General features: G+C 37.1%; 1 protein-coding gene across 1 annotated transcript in view; it reads right to left on the minus strand.

Moving 5' to 3' along the window:
• The window catches only part of cic (Putative transcription factor capicua), a 519,891-nt gene that overhangs the window by 313,975 nt on the left and 185,163 nt on the right, over positions 1 to 20,753 (minus strand). The window contains exon 7 of the mRNA XM_067138869.2: positions 16,194 to 16,449. Within this exon, the coding sequence (XP_066994970.2) occupies positions 16,194 to 16,449 (256 nt within the window). The remainder of the gene's footprint in view (positions 1 to 16,193; positions 16,450 to 20,753) is intronic.

Here is a 20,753-nt window from a genome sequence, read left to right on the forward strand (position 1 = left end):
GCAGGTAGGTATGTATCCCTGCAAACTCCCCTTCTTTGATGCAAGCCACAGCGAAACAAAAAGCTTATTCACTGCCTCGCAATGTATTCCAGCGATGAGTACACTGCTGGCCAAACGTTTCTGGACAAAATATATGTATTACAAGTGAGCATTTTCATTTTGACCGTATTGAAATATATTAAATGTTTAACAATTTATTGAAAAGCACCTATTCAATACTATTAAAGTTTTTAAGACTATAATATGATTATTATATTAAAGTTTAAGCATTTGGTACATGTTTCACCTGTCATTGCAGGCATCATCAGCCATAAATTCTAAACTCCAAGTCAGAGCTCTGAGTGGACCATACACTACAACTATTCTCATGAATTAATTTTATATATATATAACAAGTTTCACTAATGTACAAGAACATCACGGTCATATTTGGAGTGAACCGGCCGATCATGTCTTACAGTTCTAATGGGACGTCCAATTCATCTTCACATCCAATGGAGATAATATAAAGATATCAATTCTCATAATGCCGATAATGAGATGGCATTTGAAGTCAAGTTAAACAAAACATCTACACGTTCTTCCAGCTATATAGGAGGTTAACTGTAGGCCTACTAAAACTATTCTTAAAAAACTATTTTTTTTACAACAATTTACACTAATGTACAAGAACATATGGTACATTTGGAAATGAACTGGCCGATCTTGTCTTAAGAGTTCTAATGTGACGTCCTACTCATGTCCACATTCAATGGAGATAATACAAAAATATCAACACTCATAATGCCAATAAGGGGACGGCAATTGAAGTCTATTGGAATCACAACATTTACACATTTCTTTTAACATATATAGGAGATAAAACATGTTCAGCTCATATGGTTTTTGGGATAGCCAAAATTTTTTTTTTTTTTTTGTACGAAATGAGAATCTCTCTTAATTGTGCGCTTTTTTTTTAAGTGAGGTGCTGGTTAGATGGCAAAATTGCTGGTAGAGAATGCTTGATCAAGTCTCATTTAAATAACAGATTATACCATCTCCATTTCAACATGCTGTATGTTGTCTAGGATGTGAAGTTTTGAAGTTATTCCCGTTATTCAAGGCAGGAAACTGTTTAATAGAAATTTGGCTCTCCTCTAATCCATTGTTATGTTTTCTGTATCTCCATTCACCAATTTTTCGAAACAGATTTTGAGTTCCTGTTTAATTTTTCCCTCTTCTTGTGCCAGAGTTCCATCATCACTTTCTATTGCTTTTATGGTCTCTTGATCCCTTCGCTTGTTTTTCACTACTCTGTATAGAAATGTCATATTTCCACTACTATCCTTTTTCAGTTTGTCTGCAAACTCATTCTATTTCTTCTCTTTTTCTTCCCTTACAATGTTCTTTACAGCAAGTTTCTTGTTCCTGTATACTCCTTGGAGTCTTTTTATTTCTTGTCATTGCGTTCTTGTCCCTGTTTTTGTTTTTCCTTGTCCAGTGCCTTCTTTATTTGGTTTCTTTCTTTCACCGCTCTTTTTTCTCTATTATTCCGCCATGGTGTCTCCTTTTTTCTTGTGATGGAACTTGTAACTCCACATAGGTTTTTGGCTTCTCCCACAAAGGTATCTTTGACAGCTTTCCACTCTTCATTAACGTTGGTAACTTCACCCTTCGGCAGACTTTGTTGATTCCTTAGTTTGTATTCTTCCTTTATTTTGACTTCTTGCAAATTCCAAGGTTTAACCCTTGGTTTTTTCATAATAATTTTCTGCGTTTCATTAGTCTGACGTTTGACGTCTACTACCAGCAATCTACGAACACGGCTGATCACATGTCATAACATAGTCACGTAAGTACAATACGCCGCATCAATTTAATTGTGCTTCAAGTGTTTTATTCATCTAGCTATAAGTTTTAATGTGGAACAGTGGACGTTTGTAATTTAAGAACATTGTATATTTAACATACATCATCCATGCACAAAATAGTAATGTTAAGCTTTAATTCTCATTCAACGTAGACGATTACTTAAGCCAGTACAAAGAACATTAGTAAATTTGACAATGTTTTACCCATACTATGTGACATTCTCACAGTATGTTTTAATAACATGTTATGTTGGTCAGCTGAAGATGACCTTCACAAGGTCGAAACCAGTACTGTAAAATAATAACATATAAATGAAGTATTGATTAGATGGAAGTTTCAAAAACTTCATATTTGTGAATATCAAAATCAATATGGAAATGAAACTTATAGATTATGATATCATAGCCAACCAGGCAAAGCAAACTGACTATAAATATCAAAATCTGAAAATCAAAATAACAAATGTAATCAAAAGCATCTTCTAAAAGAATGTCTCTTAAACGACCTAACACCCAAATTTCTCAAAAATACAACAATAAACACAGAAACACCAACCAGACTCGTAATACACAGAAGAATAAAATCTGGCTGAAGGAAGAAATAAAATTCCTATATAGGAAAAAAAAAAAAAAAAAAAAACACCGTAACATTCAACTTTATGAAACACATTTAAAAGCTTCTCACGACCTACCATGCAGTTACTGGGATAATTTTCAACAAATTACTAATGAAAAACAATCAAACATAGCCATTCTAAAACAGAAACTAAATGCATTAAAACAGTCACAAAGTCAGAATACACAAAACAAAGTTCCCAGTAGCAACTACCCCATTAGACCTAATAACAGCAACCAAAATATATTTCATTCACTAAGAAAAAATCTAACAGGTACGACTTTTGATGAGACAGAATCCATTATAATGAGTAAGGGATCCAAACATATTTGGGGAAATACTTCAGCCTTCCAGAATATCACCACTATCATTACGGAAACTGAGAATGCCACCAATAAAATTCCTTACGAATAGCGTTTTGAAGTTAGACACAAAATTAGAAAAAGATTACCACAATACATCAACAAAATTAATAATTATTTATTTATTTACAGAGTTTACGCCCACATTGGAGCACTTAAATCAGACTACAACAAATTTGTCTTCCTTTTCTTCTCCCAAAAAGTCTTGAGTCTGGTTGACCTGGCTGCCCTCTCCGCATCTGTTATAACATATTCTTTCCTCTGTACAGTGGTCAGAGGAAGCCTGATGCATTTATTCTTCAAAATACTTTTCTCGCCTCTGTTTTCTATGGTTTGCATGGTAATATTCAACTCCTCCAAATCACTTTGGACTTCTTTAAACCAATTGTTTTTTGATTTACTATTCCAAAAGTAATTAAATAATTGTTTTGAAACTCTGTTATCACTTAGTCGAAATATATAACCAAAAAAGGCAATTCTTCTTTTTCTCATCGTGTCTGTGATGGACTCACTTTACCGATAGATAACCTCATTCGGCAACAATCTCCACTGTCCATCCACCTGATGTTTCTTGTTTATGATCGTCCTGAGTATCCTTTGATCAACTCGTTGTAAGCGTTCTGTTGTTGATCTAGTATTGAGTTTAAATAATGTTTCACAAGCATAAGTTGCTCCTGGTTTAATAACAGAGTTATAATGCCTAAATTTAGCATTAATCGAAAGACATTTCTTTTTGTATGTAGGCCAAGTTATCCGTTGTGCTTGCTTCAGTTTATATATTCTGCTCTCTATTGATGGTTTTTCATTGCAATTCCAAGTGAGATTTTCACCCAAATATTTAAATGTACTTACAATTTCAATTCATTTATTATTATTTAATAGCTCTGAATTTAAATTTCTGAAAGTAGGCATTATTTTTGTTTTATCATACGAAATTTGCAATCCAACTTTTTTCGCTACATTTGCAAGTTCTTCTAATTGAACTTTAGCCTCTTCGAAACCATTTGCCAGTATCGCAAGATCATCCGCGAATGCCAAGCAATTTTGTTTGATATTTTTTCCAATTTTGACTTTTGGAGGACACACCTTAGTCCACTCTCGCATGACGTTTTCCAATACACAATTGAACAATAATGGCGAAAGTCCATCTCCCTGGTGGAGGCCTGTTGTAATTGCAAATGATTTAGATAACTCATTTCTGAATCTAACTTTAGATTGAGTATTCTTAAGAGTCATACCAATCAGGCTAATAAGTTTGGAATGTAGACCAAATTCCTGAAGGACATTCAACAGTGATTCACGATGTATACTATCATACGCCTTTTGAAAATCAACAAACGTAATAACTAAATTTTTGTTTCTAGATCTATGATGTTTCATAATCCATTTTAAACTGATGATTTGGTCAGGGCAGCTTCTTCCTGGACGAAATCCACCTTGATATTCCCCTAGTTCACAGTCAAGATGTCCCTGTATTCTGTTATAGATAATCTATATATATAAAATAAGAGTTTTGTCTGTACATTGCTCAGAATTTGAAAATAATGGTATTTCTATATCGGTCATGTCCATAGTAACAAGAAAATGCACTTTTTACTTTTCCGTAATTTCTGTCTGTCTGTCTGTCTGTCTGTCTGTCTGTATGTATGTACACGCATCACGAGAAAACGGTTGAAGAGAATTTAATGAAAATCGGTATGTGAAGTCAGGGGATGAGCCTCTACAATCTAGGCTATAAATCATTTTACTCACGCTGAGTGAAATGGTAGTTTAGGGGAAGGCCTAAAATTGAATTCACAACTATTTATGTTATGAGTGGTCTAATGAAAATCAGTATGTGAAGTCGGGGGATGAGCCGCTACAATCTAGGCTATAAATCATTTTACCCACGCTGAGTGAAATGGTAGTTTAGGGGAAGGCCTAAAATTGAATTCTCAATTATTTATGTGATTAGTGGTCGTATTTTAAAGAAAATGGGTATGCAAAGGTGGGGAATAAATTGCTACAATCTAGGCTGTCAATAATTGTATTCACGCTGAGAAAAATGGTAGTTTAGGGGAAGGCCTAAAATTTAATTCTCAAATATTGTTGTTATTAGCAGTCCTATCTTGATGAAAATCGGTATGCAAAGTCAGGAAATAAGTTGCTATAGTCTAGGCTGTAAATTATTTTATTCACGCTGAGTGAAATGGTAGTTTAGGGGAAGGCCTAAAATGTAATCCTGAAATATTTCTTATTAGAAGTGTAGTCGATGAATGCTAGATAACTAAGGTTATATAGTATTAAATATCCTATTATTCATGTCTTATACATTGTTACCGTACTGGATATGATCACCAAGATATTCATGAATTTGAATTTTTGTTACTAAGTCCATATCAGCGCCGAGTAACGAGAAAATGGGTAAAAAGTATTTAATGAAAATCGGTATGTAAAGTCGGAGAATAAGAAACTACAGTTTATGGTATAAAATATTTTATAAATCACAGAGTCGAAAGAAAACTAAATGTGTAGGCCTACAATATAGAAAGCTCATAACACTGATCAACAATGACATTACATTGACCATTGTTTGTCGTGATGTGCTTTGTGTCTTCTGTTGCCCCTCATGTCCGGTAGATAGGATTACTGTTGCGTACAGCGTATTTTTTATTTGATTTCCGTCGCACTGACATAGATAGGTTTTATGGCGACGATGGGATAGGAAAGGGCTAGGAGTGACTTAGGCCTTAATTAAGGTACAGGCCCAACATTTGACTGGTGTGAAAGTGGGAAACCACGGAATACCATCTTCAGCGCTGCCGACAATGGGGTTCAAATCCACTATCTCTCGGATGCAAGCTCACAGCTGTGCACCGCTAACCACACAGTCAACTCGCCCATTCGACAGAGTGTAACAGCCTGCCTGAATATTGGTGGGAAGTAGCTGGTGAGTTAGATAACTTTCTTCTTTAGCATGCCATTCCCCTGGTTTATAAATCTTCTGATACTACTGGTACGTAACACACTGGATCATCATAGCATTCGGGCTATTCAATCCCTACTCTGAGGTACTGATTGGAATGAACAGTGTGCATATTTAGCGGAATAATGACAGATGAGTGTTCATGGCAATCTGCGACCCGGTCATCCCAGCTCTGGAACTTTGGACTATTAGATTGGCACCGCAATCTAACCGCAGCACTGTTCGTTAAAAGTGATAAAACGTGCGGCTTTCCATTTGATCGAGTATTTTATATGATAGCATTGCTTTTAATCGCTACATTCATACTTACGTTTTATTTTTTATTTTTTGCTATTTGCTTTACGTCGCACTGACACAGATAGGTCTTATGGCGACGATGGGATAGGAAAGGCCTAGGAGGTGGAAGGAAGCGGCCGTGGCCTTAATTACGGTACAGCCCCAGCATTTGCCTGGTGTGAAAATGGGAAACCACGGAAAACCATCTTTAAGGCTGCCGACAGTGGGACTCGAACCCACGATCTCCCGATTACTGGATACTGGCCGCACTTAAGGGACTGCAACTATCGAGCTCGGTACTTACGTTTTTGTAATGACCTATGTTGATTTCAGTTAGGAAAACCACAAAGTCAGTCTTTCTGAGAATCCCGTAGCGAAGGACGGGTACATCAGCTAGTCTTAAATAAAATCTTATATGTAATATCCAATAATGATACTCCCCGATAATTATTTGGATCAGATCTATCGCCCTTTTTATGGAATGGTTGAATTATTGCCATATTCCACTCTTCAGGCATTGTAGCAGTATTCCAAATATCTATAAGATGTTTATGTAGATTCTGAACGGTTTGGTCATTAGCATTCTTCCATACCTCTGCGACGATTTGTTTCTCTCCCAGTGCTTTATAATTTTTAAGGGAATCAATTGCTGCTCGTACTTCATTATAAACGGGCGGTGTAGCCTTTTCTAAAGGTATCCTATTTTTTGAATGTGTGTCATATTGCATGCATTCTGAAGGTTCCTCACTGTTAAGTAAGTTCTCAAAGTATCTAGCTAAAATTTCCGCATTATCTTGATTAGTATGTGACTGTTTTCCATTAGTATCTCTCATTAGGAGTGTTGGGGGAGTACAATTAGTTTGGTATTGCGGAAATGTTTTATAGCAATCTCTTCTCTTATGTTGAGAAAATGCTTCGTCAATAGAGTGTAACATCTCCGTGTGATAATTTCTCTTAACCTTGCCCTACCTGTGGTCTATGAAGATTGGAACATGTACGACGTAGCTAACAGGCCACAGACCATCATCTCCTCATCCAACCTAGCACCATACTCAATGCAACGATACATACGGTCTTTTACAGGGCCAAATAAACAAATCAGTCCTTGGAAGCCATCAATATGCAACCTTACCACATCCCAGGCAATCGGCTGTTAAAAAAAAATCTTATGTGGGATTCGAACCTCCTACTTTGAGCACTGTACACTATCAGATATCTCCCCGCCGGCTTGCCATGTGAGCTACTGTGACACTTGACCTACAGCGCCCACTTCCCAGCCTAAACAGTACCGTGCTCCCAGCCTGTGCGCCCACCTCCTGTTTTAAAGTATGTGTTCTGCATATCTGTACTCATTCTGGGGGTTCATTCGAGGTACCCATAATGAATTACCGTATTTACGCGAATAATCCCCGCATATTTTCTTTTTAAAATTCGAGGCATAAAATTGGGGTGCAGGTTTTATTTGCGTCAAGGTAGCCAACACGCTCCTGGCTCACCTAGTTTTCGATGCAAAGTGCACAGTTATGCTTTGTGCAACCGTAGATGGAAGAAAACTGTCCCCATATGTCATATTTAAACAGAAAACAATTCAGACTTTTAATTCTAAACTGACTTTACATTTTTCTTTAATGGTACCATATTTTACAAGGTAATTTAAATTCAAAATTTCTCCACGTCACGATAGAACGCGTCTTCCAGAACGTCTAGGGGTAGCTTTCCGCACTTTCACTCACTTTGGTGTGTTTCACAGTTGAAAATAGTGTAAAATAGTAATTCTTTTGTATTCAGCGTTTTAAGGAAAGCCACAATATCACGTTGCAGGCAGTACGTGGAAAAGCAGAATCCGCAAAAACTGGTGAGGGTTGGATTTCTGAATTACAAGATGGCTGTTAATTCGAAATCACATAATTGGAAGTCCGATTTCTGTATCACAAAGACTTTGAATTAACGAGGTTTTACTGTATCGCAAAACTAACATCAGATTTTGCCGGTGTGTCTATTTCAAGTGTTTACACTGCACGAAAAGAATTATCCACCATCGGTCGTTTTACTGTCCAGTAAAAAGAGACCACGTGTGAGAAGTGTTTTAGGCCTGTATTCACCAACGTCTGTAAATTTTGCTGTTATCTTAGATTTTCAAAACTCGGATATGTCATTATTTCGGATAAAGTTCACTTCCGTATTCACCACAGAATTTATTATCTTGGTTTACCAAAACTAAGTTTTCGTTTCAATCTCAGTTTGAACCACATTTTTTCACACTGATGTACAGAAAACAATTGACTACGTGCTGCCGCCACTACCGAGTTTTAAACAAGTTTTTGATTCCATCCGGGGTTTGCAAAAAAAATTGCATAAATTATGTCCGCTACTGAGCAGAAACAGAGAAAGAAGCCTAATATGACTTTCCAAGAGCGTGAATTGTTATTGAACTTGGTGGCAGAAAGCATTAACAAAGAGAATAAGAAAAACCAATTATAGCCTACACATTGTACGTCACTAAAAAAAAAAAAAAGTCAGTATTCCTTCATTCTCATTAAAAGTCACCCAGTCGTGTAGCGTACAAGATATCAGCTATAATCGAAAATTCATTTTAGGCCTACCTATGTGTTGGGAATTCCAGGTTATGTTTGGAAGCTTTAGATAACCTAAAATGTGTCTGAAAATTAAGTCGTCGTCGTCCTGGAAATACCGTATGTCGCACGTTATTTTATCCATCTAGGACGTTTATTAATTGCATAATCTTGATCATATTACTCGTTGCTGTGATTTTATCTTTCAATTAGATATTCCAGCCGCCTACGGGCGTTAGACGTGGAGTGTGACGAACTTGTAAGTAATTTAGGAGAGGATTCTAGTGATGCAAGAGACAATAAATCTTCCCATCTACATGGAATCGAGCGTATTGCAAGTTCAGATTAATGAAATACCTGTCACGTAAGTAGACCTACATGCTCATTTTCATGGAAAATATATTTCATAGCAGTGATATTTGCGGAAAGACCACGTTGTGCCATTTCACAGTTCTTCATATGAACTGATCGGAACAAAAATAGAGTCCAAGTTACTAAAATGTCAAAGTTAAAACATCTAGCGTAAATACGAGCTGAAATGATGATCTTTTAAACAGGCATTTACCGAAGGAACCGCACATAGAAGGCGGTAGAAAAAAATGACAAATGGAGATTAATTAAACCTATTATTAAAATGAAGACTTTCATCTGAATAGCATTCTTTCAACTGACCTTCAGGAAGTAAGACATAATCGAGTACGAGAACATAGATCAGCTCATCGGAATTAAACATCAAGTATTAACGGAAAGTATAATTCGCGGCAACACGCACAACAGTAGCTGCAGAAGTTAAATCGCTGCGCGAAATTAAACGTCCTGTGAAAAGAGCTATTAAGATTGCTACTGCGATACGTCACAACTGGACTTAGACGATATATATTTATCTGATACTCCCTATTACAAACAGCTGTGAGACTGACCAGCTGACCAGTGCATTTAAAGAGAGAAAAAACAGAGAATCATTTTTGCTTTCTAAGCAAGATAAATAACCATTACCTATCCCATTCTATTTAAGACGATCTTATTGAGATGAACTGTCCCATAACAAAACCTGCATATCGTAGTCATTCCAAAACAGATACCGACTGTAAGATGACGGCATTGAGTAATATGTTTTATTATTCTATTCCACATGCACGAACCACCACCATGATGCTGTAAAAGGAAAAGGCGATACTGCTCAGATGATGGCGGCGCGGAGCAATGTTAATGATCCATGATGGCTAGGAATCAGCTGAGAGAAGCAACTACGTACCCTAATTCCTAAAGGAGAGCCATGGAGTGATGTCCGCACATCCCATCTAGATGTGAGACGGCAGCACGGTTTCATAAGTAAAGTTAAGTCCACTACAAGTCGCAATCATAAGTAAGAATCATTTTATTTATTGGCTATGTGTTGTCATAACTTGGTGACAGTGTGAATATGTGCGTAAACGATTATCAAAGTGAGGTTACAGGATGTAGGTATTCTTCTACATTTAATGTCAAGTCCACATGTAGGGGTAGTCAGCCAGTGATAACCCTTCCTAATGTTATCAATGCGATGTGAGAGAAGGTAATTTGTATTTCTATCCTTATCAGTGAAGTGCATAGGGTGTGAGATGGATGTTAATACACATATTATGTGGAAATATTACCAAGCTGGGATAATAAGAGATCGTATATAGGATATGTTTACGGTGAAAATGTGAAATATGAGGAGATTATGATTTATATACGTCGAGTTTAATGAAATGTGCTTATAATGTAAGGAAGTGTTTCCTACATGAATTATGGAATGATAATTGAGGATTTGGAGTAATGATATAGGATGGTGACGGTTAGTGATGGTGATATTTATTATTCTTCGAGGGGTTGGTCATAGTAGTTTGGTGAGATGATGTTATTGTCAAGTTATACATTCTAAGATAGATTTTGGAAATTGCTACTTTCATTCGAAGATATTAACCCGAAATATACTCGAGATAGCTTAGGATACGATCTCAGCGATATCAGAGTGGGGTAATTATTTACACTTAAGATCATTAAACGAGCCATGATGTTAGCCTGATAATCTAGCCTTCACTGAAATATTTTTAATGATTTTAGAGAATTCTCACACATAATAAGTTAATTTCAGATTTTATTTAAGCAATTCGACACATCACTGGTGACTTAGTTACATATATAAGGATCATTAGTTGAAGATAGTGTCTTCTGACCACACAGATTTTCTACTTGTGGTATGTTTTTGTAGAAGTTGTTTTTTTTTTTGCTAGGGGCTTTACGTCGCACCGACACAGATAGGTCTTATGGCGACGATGGGATAGGAAAGGGCTAGGAGTTGGAAGGAAGCGGCCGTGGCCTTAATTAAGGTACAGCCCCAGCATTTGCCTGGTGTGAAAATGGGAAACCACGGAAAACCATCTTCAGGGCTGCCGATAGTGGGATTCGAACCTACTATCTCCCGGATGCAAGCTCACAGCCGCGCGCCTCTACGTGCACGGCCAACTCGCCCGGTTGTAGAAGTTTAGCAAGATATACTCATTAATGCGACTTCTAGCTCAAATACGCACTTTAATAAATTGGTAAGCTTGGAATAAGGTGATAGTTTCCTAGAATGTACCACATATGCCATATGATTATGCTATTTTATGTCAAAATGTCGACTTAGAGTGGAGATAGCTTTGCTTATATTGAAGTAAACTCCAAGAAACAAGATGATTCAAATAACATGAAAGCTTACATTAACTATTTAAAGTTACAAGAAATGTGAGATCGATTTTCCATATTCTTTTCTTTTATGTATGGACACATATTTAGTGCAGCCCAGGATAACGTTTTTCGCTAAGCAAGAATGGATTAAATGTTAGCTGACAGAATTTTTAAGTTGATTTGAGGAGCAATTTCGCTCAAGAGGAAGAGATTCTAACCCTTAAAGAAATATTTATCGAACATTCTTAACTGTGTTCTACATTCTCAAGACAACCTCAATCTGAAATATTGTATATAGCAATTAACATAATTTTCTTTTCATCTTTATTTGGTTAGATGCATCTAATGTTTTTGTTGTTATTTAATTTTTTTTTCATTCAAATACTTTAATTTTAGACCGATTTTCTAAATATTTTCCAATATTTTACTTAATTTTCCAATATTTTCATGAAGCCAATAATTTAATGGACCAACATACTTATGGCCTAGGACTTTAGTACTCTTTATTAACTCCATGAACCTAACTTTACTTTTACTACAATTTAGTCTAGTACGAATCTACTGTACTGTGAATTAGCTCTTTGACAGAGATCGAAACGACTTTAATTTCAAGTAATTTGAATAGGTAAAGGAATTCTAAGAACACAACGAGGTTCACTGACCAATGTTACCCGAGTTAATGAAGTATCAGAGAAATATTTCTTCGTTGTTCACAGGGTGTGATTAATAAATGATGCATTGTGAAACCTCACACTTCTTTCAATGTCTTCTTAGGATAAGCATTAGTTGTAAGCCTGTATTCTTTTATTTATTTGCGATTTCTCTGGCGATGTTTTTGGTATCTAACTGATAGCGTGTAGGAGACGTCCTTCGGCGTGAGTTAGGGTTTACCATAAAATTAACCAGCGCACTTTCTCTAGCGGGACTCATAGCCCATAAACTTTGATCAGCGAATACCTTTTACAATAAGAGCTAGTCTGGATCTTATGCGTCCTTACCTGGACGCCGGATCGGCGCAACGTGGACCTCACGGAGTGATACGAAATATTTGTTTATGCGTAAGTTACTCTTCCGATGAAAGGAATTTTAGAGCTCATTTCATTTTTTTCAAAATGAGCCTTTCTAAAATGAGGGTGCGGGCATTATTCGGGTAAATAGGATAATAGTGGCACTCACAATTTCTGCTGTCTTCTAGCCCGTAAACACACATCTCGTTATATTACCCCGGTTTAGGGAGAGGAACTGATGTCATTCAGAATTGTAGTAAATGTGAAGGGATGCATAAAACTGGATCACAAGGGGCTGGTGGACCATCCGGTATAAGTGAGTGGAGCAAACATGCTCTTATAAGATAGTGTACCTGTTCAGAGCTATAATGCTCATTCCTTGTATGTTATTGTGCTGATAATTCTCTCAAGTTTTGGTACCTGATATTCGGACATATAGTCCACTGTTGTGAAAGCTGACGAGCTCATTTAGAATTTTTTAAATTGTTATTTGTTCCAAATTTTCTATCTATCAAATTTTAAGGGGGAAAAAAGGAAGAAAGGAATAAAATGTCAAAATTTAGTGCATTAACTTATGCTCTGGTCAATTCCTTGTCCGTCCATTCACCCCAGCACCTTCGTACACCTCTGTGATCCATGATAATCCCGAAACAACAACAACAACAACAACAACAATAATAATAATAATAATAATAATAATAATAATAATAATAACAACAACAACAATGGCATTTGCTTTACGTCCGACTACATACTTTTACAGTTTTCAGAGATGCCAAGGTGCTGGAATTTAGTCCCGCAGGAGTCTCTTTTACATGCCAGTAAATGTACCAACACGACGCTGACATATCTGAGCACCTTCAAATACCACCAGACTGAGCCAGGATCAAACTTGTCAAGTTGGGGTCAGAAGGCCAGCACCACAACCGCCTGAGCCACTCAGCCCGGCAGAAGAGTGATACCCCTATAGTTGGCACACATTCTTCTGCATCCTTTTTTTTACATAAAGAGATAATACCTTTTGTCCAGTCCTCTGGGACCCGATTTTCACACCGTATTGCTCTTGGAGTTGTATAGCTACTGCACTCCAGGTATACCTGCTGCTTTCACCATATCAGCAGTAACTTTATTGATCCCAGCTAACTACTTTTCATTTATTTTTTAGGGCATGTTCTGCCTCAGATCAAGTAATTGGAACATCATCTGTCCTCAGACTTCTTCCACCTCTTCGGTAGTTTCTCCTTCCTTCAACAATATCGAAATAGTTCATCATTTCATATCTAATTTCTTGTTTGTTCCTGAATACATTCCCATTTACTGTTTCTAGTACTGTAATGTCCTCTTTTGTCAGATTTCTTGCTTTTAACCAGGCTGAACAGCATCTTCATGTTTCCTTTACTATCTTTCTGTAGTTTTTTGGTAAATTCACCCCGGCTCTTCTCTTCTCTAACAATCCTCTTTATTAATTTCCTATTTTGGTGTTCTTGGTCTAGCTTTTGTATTTTCTCATCTCTCAGTTGACCATTGCCACTATTTCTGACTCTTTCAACATCCCTCATTTTCTTGGCCTTATTTTGTTTTTCTATCGCCTCTCTCACTCTGTCATTTCCATCAGGACATCCTTTTATTCATTCAGCACACTTATCCTGCACTAATGATGTAACTAGTTTTAAAATTATTCCATTCCTCATTGCTACAGCTGGACTCTGGCGTAGGTAACTTGCTTTTGATCATTTGTTGGAACTTCGGTTTACAGTCCTCTTCCTTTAGTTTCCTGTCTTTAATTCTTGGTATCCTCTTCCTGGTCTTTGTCTTCTGCACATGGATTCCTTTCAGTCAGCCACCAGAAGCTTATGGTCGCTATCAAATAGCTTTCACATCTTGCACTTGTTCTCCACACATCAGGTCAGTTATCATGTAATCTATTACCAACTTATCATGTATCATGTTATTTCATAACTTTCTTTCTTCTGGGATCATGTGTTCTTTATCAGCAAGTTATTCCTTAAGCACAAATCAAGTAGAAGTTCTCCTTCACTGTTCCTTGTTCCATATCTGAAAGGCCCCATGATCCCTTCTTAACCAGTTGTATTTACTCCTGCCTAAGCATTACAGTCCCTTCCACTTCGACTCACTCAGACCCAATTATTAATTTATGGTATGAGGAATAAGGGATTGGAATAACTTATTAAGAGAAATGTTCGATAAATTTCCAAGTTGTTTGAAAACATTTAAAATAAGGCTAGGTAAACAACTGATAGGGAATCTTTCACCAAGCCGACAGCCATAAGTGCAGATCATTGATTGATAAATCTCCCGCATGCTGGTTTATCCACTCCTTGACCTATAACATTTCAACCCAGAAAGCTGGTGCCCTGATCTAACTGTTGTGATAGTAGCTTCCCAGATTTGATTCCTGATTCAATATGATTTATGGGCTAGTCTGAACTGGAGAACACAGAGGCTTGAAAACACAGGTGAAGAGAGAGGCGAGTAATTACACTCCAGCCATGCTAAATGGTTGTGGTGACTATTTCCCTAAGGGGAAGTGCAAGTAGGCTAGCATATCCTCTCAACACTAATCAGAGGAAAAGTGCAATACTGTAGTTCCAATACTTTGAAGACTCAGGTGTCTACAAAAGGAAGGGCATGAAGGGCGTGGTAATGACGATATCTCTAGACCGTGCAAACCTATACATATGGAGCTGAAAAATAATAATAGTTTACCAGGGAAGGTTGGATAAGAAAAATGAAAACGAGAAGGCTCACATAATGCTAGACTTAGCTACGTTGAGATCTCATGGGAGGACCTGTTGTAATCCTGGGATGCTTATCACTTTACATAAAACAATGATTCATTTCTCAATAAACCTGGAAAAGCAGATAATATACTTTTGTATCAAGAGTAGTCATCATATGAAAATGAACCAGGCGAGCTGGCTGTGTGGTTAGGGGGGCGCAGCTGTGAGCTTGCATCTGGGAGATAGTGGGTTCAAACCACACTGTTAGCAGGCCTGAAAGATGGTTTCCCGTGGTTTCCCATTTTCACACCAGGCAAATGCTGGGGGTTGTACCATAATTAAGGCCAAGGCCGCTTCCTTCCCACTCCTAGCCCTTTCCTGTCCCATCGTCGCCATAACACCTATCTGTGTCAATGTGAGCAAATTCTATTTTTTTTAACGAGAATGTTTATACTAAAAGAGTTCAGATTTTGAATCTGGATAAAATTAAAGACCATTTAAAAAAAGAATGACAAACCAGTTCCCATTTTTGGACCTGAAATACATTTCCAACGGTGACCTTGCAGTAAAGGTTAACCCCCCCCCCCCCCCCACCTTTTCAGATAAATACAAGAATTTCATGTTTATTTTTTAGTTACTTTCAGTACCAGTAGACAACCTGACAATCATTCCCCTTCCCTTTCTTTCTTACCTTTTTCTAATACCTCTTTCTAGAAGGACAGAAGATGGCAGTCAGCAGACCAACATAGCATGGTATTAAAAGGAGTAAGATTTAGGATACACTCTAGAGGCATACAATGTGCTCTATACACAACTACATATTGTCGTTGCACCTAGAAAAAACTCTATGTGATACATTTCAGCTTAGACCTCTCGGCCAGAAAGGTTCACTCATCTTAAAGTTCAGTATTTCATGAACTATATCAACGAATTTTCATTCTGAGTGACAAGTGCTGCAGGTCAGTATTTCTCCGACAACATTATCACATAATGCTATTTCAAGGCACGACGACTCTCTACTCTGCAACAATCCCTCGCCACCAACCCTCATGCACATATAATGCAATCAATACTGCAAACTTCTTTTATTAATATTGACTACCACAAACCTGATAACATGTTGCTGCTGGTAAGTAACCATAAAAGGCTGGGGGATAGGTGATGATTGTTGTTTCCATTTGCTACTGGGAGAAACCAAACTATTGGATCGAGCAGGCAAGCCCTGTGAGGCTGGACTGGTGATGGGCATGAAAACATTCTGGAATGGTCCAACTGTAACAGGTGACTGTAGAACACAAGGTGATGGTGCCTGTCCCGTAGGAGATGAAAATGCAGGAGTAGCTGAGCGAGAACTCCCCAAGGAAACTGAAACACCCCAATGTAAAGTATTTCAATAGGGACTGAGCAACAAAGAGAAACATTGAAGCAAAATTTAGAGAAAATAGTTTGTGATAAATGAAAAATTAGAAACATTAGTTGCCCCATGAATAGACATTATAAATTAAAAAAAAACTAACCAAGGCAAAATGCAATAATAACATCCAGTGTTGAATAGGCCATTACTGGCTTAATTATTTTTTAGTTTAAGACCTGTGTGAGTCAAAATTATCATGACTATTTGCAGGGTTCCTACTAGTAACCTAAATCTGTTTTCCTTGTATTTTCTCTGGGATATTCCTGTTTTCTCTGCATTAAATTTAGTGGGACATATAGTACATAAGAGTGATGCTCGAGCATGTTTATCATACTCTGGAATCATCTAGAAACATATTTTTAACAAACACTTACAATGGCATAAAGAACTTGAAATAAATGTATCATAAGTCAAACAAGCTAGAACTTGTCATAAAGTGCCAATCTGTGAAGTGGGTTATCAGTAGAGCCTGGATAATATGTAATTACATATTCTGTTTCCATATATATTGCTACAAGAAAAGCTAAAATGTCGGCGAATCGCACTAAAATGACCATTATTCCAGGAGTTTAAAGTTACATATTTTTACATATTTTGATATTTCGATGTACTGTATACAAATATTTTGATAAATATTACATATTTTAAAACATGTTTCAACTCATTTGAGCCATTTTGGTGAAAAAAGGGTTAAAGTTTTACATAATTAATGCTAAAAAAATGTGTTAAAACATAATAAAGAAGAGAATGAAAACAAATGAGACATGACAGAAATTAAAACAATTCAATATATACACATCTCCATCACTGGATGGAGTAATAATCAACTCGTTTGAACCATCTTCAGTGAAAACACGTTAAAGTTTTTTTACATAATTGATGCTAAAAATTGTGTTAAAACATAATGAAGAAAAGAACGAAAACAAATGATACATGATGGAATTAAAACACGAGTGATTATGGCAAGGTTGTGCAACTCTTAGCCTAAAACTTGCAGTGTTATAATTTAAAAAAGGTATGAATTCACTGTCCTAAAATTTTTAAAATGACAGTCTGTCTTTGTTGAGTCACCATCACAAATAGTTAAGAGGGCAGCAAATACTTGAGAAACTAAGTTTGAGAATAAGACAACTGCCAGGTAAAATGTATGTGACACCTAGTGGAAACTGCCAATGTAGTTCAAATTTATTAAATAGTTGCACTCTCTAAAGGCCAGGCCTTCTCAAATTTAGCAGTCCCATTCTCAATGATTGTATACAATGTTGGCTCAGCTGTGTTTGCCTTATTTTTAAATAGACAGGAGGGCAGCAAAAAATTGAGAAACTATGTTTGTGAAGATAACAAATGGCACATAAAATGTATGTGACACATAGTGGAAACCGCCAATGAAGTTCAAATCTGTAATGGAAAAAATGAGGTTGTATGAGAAACATGGGCTAATAAGTAAAAAATAAGTGTGAAGGAAACTTTAAACTGAAGATTTGCATCTCTTACCTATGCCGACGGTGCAAGTTTTGAGTGTCTTGAGCTGTGTCTATCAATCTTCCCTTGCACAAACTTTGTCACATTGTTCTCCTCTCAGATTTTATGACTCTTCTGTTGTGATCCCTTCCTCAGTCCTTGGTTCAATGTCACATGTCAAAAGCACCTTTTTTTCTTTCTTTCTTTCTTTCTTTCTTTCTTTCTTCTTCGGTTATTGCCCATGCTTCACTTCCATAAAGGACTACACTCCATACAAAAATCTTCAGAAACATTTTTCTAATAAGCATATCTGTGTTTCATGAGATGAAATTTCTTCTCTCCAAACAAGGACCTTCCTTCCTTCCTTCCTTCCTTCCTTCCTTCCTTCCTTCCTTCCTTGAGCAAGTCTACAATTAAATATTTCTTTGCCGGGCAATTTGAAACACGCCCCAGAGAATTCATATGAAGTTGAAAGGTCTTTTCTACATATAAGAACATCCTAACACATAGAAGTCATTCGATGACTGCAGAAAACTTGGAAAATTATTTAGTTATTAACTGCGCCTCAAAATGAAAATTACAGGTTGAATAACATGTGCAATTTTAACTTTTTTCTGTTTTGTTTCCTTTTCTGTGTACAAGAATACATCAAATAAAGCTCAGATATTAAGTTACATACATTTTATTTATTGCATATTTAACTACATATTTTGTCAATTTTAGCTACATATTTATGTACATATTTCTCATTTTTATATTACATATAATCCGGGCTCTAGTTATCAGTCATCCCATCGTACACAGCCGCTATAAAAAATACTATAACCAAGGAAAACTAACTACATCAGTCAATCACTCTTCAAACTAATGCCTGTGTTCATCAGGGACTTCATTCTTGAAATTTAAATTACATGAGTAGCTTTCAAATGTCTTTTTAAATTTTAATACACACCTCGAAAAAAGTTTTGTACCACCTGTATTTTTTGTGTACGTGAAGGATGTTCGTTCTAAAAGTTGTTGCATGGCAAACAGACATCCAAATGATTTGGAACATTACTTGTTATTTGCCGTGGAAGTAATACATGCAGTCTCAGAACAGTCCAGAAGAATATTATGTTACTGTCACCTCTGGACACATGACAAGAGCATATTTGTCTCCTGTGGAGTATACAGGCATGCCTCAAGAAGCAATTAGTGCTTTTGGCCATACGCACATAGTGACACTGCATCAGCAAGGCCTGTCTATGAGGGCAATTGCCGGCTTGGTTGGTGTGCACCAAAGCAATGTTGTCAGGATATAGACCCGCTATCGTGTGACACAAAATGTTAAAGATCATTCTTGCAGTGGCTGTCCATGGACAACAATAGGAGCTGGTGACTGTTAGATGTGAATCTGGCTTGCAGGAAGCCAGCGAACACTGCAACAGAACTGCGTAATGCCGTACAACAGGCAACTGATAGGGCTATGACTACGTAAACAACCAGAGTACGTCTTTGCGAGCAAAGTCTTGCCAGACTGAAAAAGCCTCCATCAAAATGAAATTTAATCTCCATGCCTAAGTTGTTTGGAGATGATTCATGCAGCATGGCAGCCATGTACAGAGCAAAGAGTGTAGGAGCAAGCACATAGCCTTGTTTCAATCCATGAGTGATTGGGAACGAATCTGATACTGAGTTACCATGAAGAACCTGTTCAGACATGCCATCATGAAGCACCACATAATGTTCAGGACATCCAAGATGTCGATACTTTCCACAGAGGAGATGTTGGTACTGAATCAAAGGCTTTTTACAGATCATAGAAAACTAAATACAGAGGCTACTGCTGCTCTCTGCATTTTTCCTGGAGTTGTCTAGCATAGAAGATCACTCTGGAGATTCGGAAACCACATGGAGACTCGGGCAAAATCCTCTCTGAGACAACTTGGAGCCGGTTTAATAGAATTCTTGCAAGAATTTTACCTGCAATTCACAAAAGCAATATACCATGGTAGTTCCCACATACACTACGATTGCCTTTCTTGAAGATAGTGATGATGGTAGCATTCTTAACGTCGTCAGGTACATCTCGAGTTTCCCAAATTGAGAGGATGAGTGTGAAAAGTCTAGTCTTCAAGGATATATCTCCAGTTTGTATCAGTTCCAGAGGGATGTTATGAGGACCAGGAACCTTTCTTGGTTTTAATTGATTGAGTGCTTTGGTGAAGTCTCTGTATGTGGGTGGAACTGCCATCCATGGTTGTTGGGGCTGCTGAGGGACATTACAAAGAAAGTCCTCAGTGACAGTGGAGGGACAATTTAGAAGCACAGAGAAATGTTCCTTCCAACGATCTAAAATTTCTCCATTATCAGTTAAAATGATGGAGTTGTCAGCAGTCTTCAATGACCACGATGAATATCGAATAGGGCCACATATCTCCTTTATGCCAGCATGGAAGTTTTGCAGGTCACAAGAGCTTCAGGTAGTCTTTGCAGTTCTTCAGATTTTTGTTGCCACCAGTTAATCTTGATTTCCCTAATTTGTGCCTGACATTTTCCTTTAAGTTCCAAGAAATGTGATTTCTTCACATTGGTAGACAGAAATGAAGATGGGATAGATGGGCTTCATGTTTGGCATTGATTAGGCACTTAATTTCTTCATTATTTTCATTAAACTAGTCTTGTCTTTTTTTCCTCACAAAACAAATTGTTTCCTGAGCTGACTCAGTGATGACCTTCTGAAGCGTGACCCACTCCTGATCTGTACTAATGTGACGTTACGACAATATCAATATAAATAATTTGGACATGACTA

Source organism: Anabrus simplex, chromosome 1, assembly GCF_040414725.1.
Source record: "Anabrus simplex isolate iqAnaSimp1 chromosome 1, ASM4041472v1, whole genome shotgun sequence".
Lineage (NCBI taxonomy): Eukaryota > Metazoa > Arthropoda > Insecta > Orthoptera > Tettigoniidae > Anabrus > Anabrus simplex.